This window comes from Nicotiana sylvestris, chromosome 6 (assembly GCF_000393655.2).
Source record: "Nicotiana sylvestris chromosome 6, ASM39365v2, whole genome shotgun sequence".
Classification (NCBI taxonomy): Eukaryota; Viridiplantae; Streptophyta; class Magnoliopsida; order Solanales; family Solanaceae; genus Nicotiana; species Nicotiana sylvestris.
The window spans coordinates 28,891,672-28,897,837 of NC_091062.1; the positions used below are offsets into that span (position 1 = coordinate 28,891,672).

Genomic DNA, 6,166 nt, shown 5'->3' on the forward strand with positions numbered 1-6,166 from the left:
GAAAGAGTGAGGTTTCACAGACAGGATATAAGAAAATAGTCTATGAAGAAAATAGAGAGTGTGAGCGATATTGTAGTGAGGTGAAATATCAAAAGAGGGTTATTTCTTTTGAGTATTGTAGTGGTCTTTGTAGTATTTTACTCGGGCCTACAAAGTGTAAATTCCTTACTATAGTGATATCAGTTGCTCCTCTCGGGGTCGTGGTTTTTCCCTTATTCAGAAGGGTTTTCCATGTAAAAATCTTGGTGTCATTATTACTCTTTTATTCTTGTTAATTATCGTATCTCGGTGCTACATCATTATTCCGCTTTTATTACTGTGAATATTATTTTGGTAGGGGGTTTATTCCCAACACTACGGGCTGATGTTGCATGGCATCATCATATTCTATAGTGAGGCCTTTCACTAATTTAAAGAGCAATTGCTCGCTCGTCGCACAAAGAGACATATTAACCCCACTAGGATCAAAAATAATATACGGCAAAGTAGACCTTGTTTTATGAACTAGACCAAACATCGCAAACAAGAGCATAACAACTCTATTGACTCGGATATTTGGTGACTGCATGGAGTAACTTTGAGCAATTGCCTGGAGCACCCCCGGTTCTTTCTCCTCCCGAGCATGCACTCGCTATTTGCACAACAAAAATCCAGGAAGATTGTATCCCCGCCCATTGTCACATCAATAGTCTAAATGAATTTTGAAATCATGTTGGAACCACAATATATTTTTAATGTCTTCCTTCAAAGTTGGTTTACAGTGAAAGCCTAAGGATAGAAAACTTCCTTCAAACTGTCCATCCTCCAAATTGTTCATGTTAGAGGTGATGACCTTTGTCTTTAAAAACTCCTCATTTCGATATAAATCTTCAGATTCAATATATAAAAGCACACATGAATCAACCTTAAAATCTTGCCCCGTGTCGAACCAATCGTCCATACAACTATAAAATAGGATAATCCCTATTCTTGATTCATAGGCACAATAAAGATACGTGCAAACTCTCATATGACAACAATAGTAAATATCATGCATATGGCCATGGTTCAAATTAACACTAACAAGCACAACGAGTATTTGACAAAAAGAAAACTTATCACCTGGGACCAAGCTAGCAAAAGGATCCATAATCATAGGTGCAAATCGAATGAGATTTTCATTGGTATTTTGTTGAGAATTTTAGCAACCACCTGATCTGTACTGTTGCTTAAATTTTCCTCCACTTTAGTGCATCCTCGTTGGTCCTCCTCTGATTCTCCATCGTCTGAATCAGAGTTTATCTTCATTGCATCTAAAATTTCCAAAATCTATAGACAAAGTCTCAATTTGTTCAACCTCTTTTGGCACGAAAGAATCTCGTCCAACATAAGGAGCTAATTGAGCTTCATCCTTTAAAAATTGAGAATGCATAGCAGTTTCGTTACTTGGGGGTTTTCGTCAAACGACATTCGCATACTTGTCTCCATCAACTAGACGAGCCTTGGGTTCATGAGTTTCGGGGATTTGAGTAGATGAAGGCTCATAAAAGTTGGGAATACGACGCTAAGCAGCGAAAGGAGACACATAAGTCGCCGGTGGAACCACTGTAGCACATCTCATGTAGTCAACACAAGCTAGTGAAATATCTCCCTTTCTCACTGAATTAGTGAAGGTCGGTGTCTGAAAATACAGAAGAAATTTCTCATTGAAATGGTTCCAATAGAATTGGTTATTACGAAATAACCAATTGAACCACGCGAGAGCATCGCCTTCTAGGTAGAAGGAAGGAAGAGGCAGCCAATCCTTCTTGGAGAAGCCAAGGTATGTGAAGCATAACTCAGCTCGAAAAATTCAGCTTTCCGGGTTGCTGTCGCCACTAAATATAGGAAGAAACATTGTCGTTGCTGGAGTCCGGTAGATGAAAGCACCAATGTAACAAACCAGTTATTCAACACTTTTATTACGTCAACCACGAAAGGGGATTACAACTCAACTCAAAACTATTACAGGAATTAGAGATGCTAAACAGAAATACAAATGATAGAGAATAAGGTAAGAAAAGCTCAGACTAAGAACGGGGATGAGAAGATACAGAACACTCGAGAAGGAAGATGAGGAGAAACATGCATCTTACTCAACAATATGCATAACCCCAAATCACAGACCATTGGCCCTTATAATAGAACCATTTTTACGCCTACTACTTAACCAGGATTCCAAATTAACCTGGCCATGTTGCTTGTTCTCGGCCTAATAACTCTAGTCAGCCCAATAGCTACTTGTGCGAGATTGGGTTGGTGTTGATTCATAACAGATTTTCCGTATAATTATAGGGGTAGTTTTGACCTCTTACCCATTTTCTTCACACCAAACGAACATTTAATGGTTCGCGTAATGAAACATGGAGTACAATACTAACAGTTTGTTGGATGATTGTTAGATATCGTTTCATAACGTATCATATTGTATTGTATTATACTGTATTGTTTTGATGAATAAAATGTTTGGATAGATTGTATTGTTTGTCGTCACTTCATCACATCATCATCATGTACCAACAAAATAAAAAAAAACTTACAATATTATAAAGAAAAGTAGGGTACAAGGCGAATTATTATGTAATAAAAGGTATGGTAAAGAATAAAATATAATTATTTAATAATAAGAAAGGAAAAAATGAGAGGAAAAATAAAGTAACGACGCAATCACGTCAAATTAGTTGTTACATAAAATAATATTTTTACGTGATGACGAATTTAATGATTTTTTATAATAAAATTTAAATAATAATCAAAACAAACATTATATTTAAATTTAAAGTAAAAATACAAAAGATCGTCCAAACAAGTTGTAAATGCAATCTAATGAACATATTAGGCATCATTCCGAAAATGCCCCTAGGTTCAGAAAGCTAACAGCAGCGCAGCTCCATTAGACGCACATATATATACTGGGATTGAACTAGGGTTTCTCAGACTCTCCCCTTCCCCTTCCCCCGTGTACCCTAAACTACCTGCCCTGTAGCCCAAACGAAGCGCAATGGTACCTCCCCGCCTTCCATTTTCGATTTCGTTGTTGCTTTTACATATGTGTATTCATAATCTAAAGTACTCGCTCTGTTTCTTTCTTTTTTTTAGGCTTCAGAGAAGAAATTGAGCAATCCAATGAGGGAGATTAAAGTCCAGAAGCTCGTTCTCAACATCTCCGTCGGTGAAAGTGGAGATCGTCTCACCAGAGCCGCCAAGGTCACCCTCTTTATAACCGCTTAATTTACGCTTAAAAAGACAAATTATTTTTCCAGTATTAGAATTAAATGGGACCCGTATAGAGTGGAATTATATTAAACGTTTTATATATTCGATCCAAACTAGTTATTATTGAATGTGTTTAAATGGTTAATTGAATGTTTTTATTGTACTTGTAGGTCTTGGAGCAACTCAGTGGCCAATCCCCTGTTTTCTCCAAGGGTAAGATTTTGAATATCATCTGCACTTTGTTTGCCTTTTTTATTTGCAAATTCGGATGTTATGACTAGTTCCAATTTCTAAGGAACATTTGTATCTAGCTCATTTCTATGTTCTTTGAGCTCTGTGTCTGTCAAAGAATGAACTCTCCTTTTATATTAAATAATCTGATAAGTTACTGTTAGTGCTGAACTGGTAATTTGTTGAAGTTTGGCTTTAGTTTGTTGTAGGGTTTTACGACCTCCTTGTTTTCCTGTTTGTAGTTATTGTTTAAACTCTTCTTATTAGTTGAGCTTAAATGGAGAAGCATGGTCTGTGATGATAGCTGACCTCAGCTTGCTTGGAATTGAGGCTTACCTGTTGTTGTTTAAACTCATTTTGTTGTGACGAGCTAAGGCGTTAAGCAACTAGCAAAAAAAAAAACACTTTTCTAATTAATGTGGATTCATTTGTCTTAAAGTGCAACAACAACAACAACCTAGTAAAATCCCACAAGAGGGGTTTTGAGAGGGTAGAGTGTACGCAAACTTTACCCCTACCCCGAATGAGTAGAGAGGCTGTTTCCGGGAGACCCTCGTCTCAAAAGGCATTATTCTTAAAGTGGATGTGCGCGAATTAGTACTCGTAGTTGGTCAGCTGCTGTAATAATTTGAAATGATTGAAACTACCTACGTGTCTCAAGTTACACATAGTGTTCCTCAGGTGAATGGTTATTTTCATGATATGTTGGAAAAGGATTTTGTTTCCACCGAGCTAAAACAATATGTTGATGTCTCTAGTAAACCAAAGTCATTGCTTAATAGCTATTGCTTCAATTTCTTCTTGTCTTTTAGCTGACTATACTTTGTTACATATTTTGCATTGGGTGCTATTTCGTTTTGTCATATGCTTGCTTTATTCCTGTTGACAGCAAGGTATACTGTCCGATCCTTTGGAATTAGACGTAATGAAAAGATTGCCTGCTACGTGACTGTCAGAGGGGAAAAAGCTATGCAGCTCCTTGAGAGTGGATTGAAGGTCAAGGAGTATGAGTTGTTGAGAAGGAACTTCAGTGAAACTGGTTGCTTTGGTTTTGGTATTCAGGAGCACATTGATCTTGGAATTAAGTAAGCAGATTTCTTTCGCATTCCACATATTTTGTTTAGTGCTGCTAACTTTTATCACGTATATGTCAGGTTAATTATCTTCTGCTTAATCCTCTTCTAGAAGTGTTTGGTTTCTTATTTCATGAGTATACAAAGACTAGTTATATTTTACCTTGCCTTACTATGTCAGCCTAGGAGAATTTGCATCTGCTCTTCCGCATTTATATCTGTGCAATTTTGTGCCCTTCTCTATTCATTTACATTCTATTTGTTTAAACGTTTTAAAGGTATGACCCTTCGACTGGTATCTATGGTATGGATTTCTATGTTGTCCTGGAACGCCCAGGATACCGTGTTGCCAGACGTCGTAGGTGCAAGTCTCGGGTTGGGATCCAGCACAGGGTTACAAAGGAAGACGCCATGAAGTGGTTCCAGGTCAAATATGAAGGTGTTATCCTTAACAAGTCCTCTAACATTCAGTAAGCTGAGAGCTAGTTGAGAGCTGTCTGCTGGATCAATTTGTTCAGTAGCAAGTTTATGTTTATGCATTTTGTAGACCAACATCTAATTACTCCTAGAGTTGAATATTTTTCGAGAGTTACTGTTATTTGGCATATTATGTTTCCGTTTTGGCTATGCGATCAACTCAATTTTACTATATCGTTTTGTGCTAGTTTTCTGTCGTGCAATTCTAGTAGTTTGCTCCTCTTGCTAGAAAAATGTGGAGGTCGAGTATTTGGGTTGTAGGTTAGGAGGTAGTTGAGTCTTACCTTACTTCGTACCTTTATGAAACTAGTCTGGTAGGATTTTTGTGTAAGATAGCTATTGGCAATATTGTGTCTTACTATTACGCTTTTCAATGCATGACCTATTTACTGCCTATCGCTTTTGCTTTGCATCTTTCTTTTGAATTTAATGTTATTCCTATTGTTCCTATGATTTATGTGGTGATACTAATATTGTCCCACTTTTGTCTTTTTGTTTCTTGAGCCGAGGGTCTTTCGGAAACAACCACTCTACTCCTTCGGGATAGGGGTAAGGTCTGTGTACACACTACTCTCTCCAAACCTCACTAGTGGGATTTTACTTGGTGATTGTTGTTGTTGTTGCTCCTCTTGGCGACGAACTTATCTGATTTTGAATTTAAATTATAATTATCTCATAACCGAGATACATTAATCAAAGGGTCGACCCTGTACACAAATTGCTTAATGCAATGATAAGGGAGGTTGAATACAGTCCTCTTGTATTTTTGCAGAGGGGTATTTCCTCATCTTAAACCTGTGACATAAATCACTATTAGAGCAACTTTAATTGTGCCAACGGCTGAATGAGATTTTACTTATTTCTGCACTAGGATATACAATTGGAGACTATCTTGTGATTCTAAAAGTTCCTCTTTGCATAATTATCATCTTGAGGGGTTCGGGAGTTTTTAATCTTTATAAGCACATTTGTTCAAATGTTGTTTCAGGCAAATTTTAGGTTCTAAATCTCATTGACTGTGGTTAGTGTTTGAGTTGTATGTTAGTACTATTTGTACTAGTAGCATCTAGAGGGTGTCAAATTTTGTTAGTGTTGTGCGATAACATCTTTGACCAATAAAAAAAAACAGGAAAATCTATTTCAGGACGACT

General features: G+C 37.1%; 1 protein-coding gene across 1 annotated transcript; it reads left to right on the forward strand.

Moving 5' to 3' along the window:
* The first annotated feature begins 2,921 nt into the window (after positions 1 to 2,921).
* LOC104245602 (large ribosomal subunit protein uL5z-like) lies at positions 2,922 to 5,187 on the forward strand. The gene is made up of 5 exons (XM_009801220.2): positions 2,922 to 3,022; positions 3,118 to 3,225; positions 3,405 to 3,447; positions 4,355 to 4,550; positions 4,817 to 5,187. The coding sequence occupies exons 1-5, from the start codon at positions 3,020 to 3,022 to the stop codon at positions 5,010 to 5,012; spliced, it is 546 nt and encodes a 181-aa protein (XP_009799522.1). The 5' UTR covers positions 2,922 to 3,019; the 3' UTR covers positions 5,013 to 5,187.
* The last annotated feature ends 979 nt before the right edge of the window (positions 5,188 to 6,166 follow it).

Excerpts from the sequence above, each read along its gene's own strand:
- LOC104245602 (XM_009801220.2), top strand. Across the intron at positions 3,226-3,404 it reads GTCTCACCAGAGCCGCCAAG|GTCTTGGAGCAACTCAGTGG; the intron begins GTCACCCTCTTT and ends TTGTACTTGTAG. Across the intron at positions 4,551-4,816 it reads CACATTGATCTTGGAATTAA|GTATGACCCTTCGACTGGTA; the intron begins GTAAGCAGATTT and ends AACGTTTTAAAG.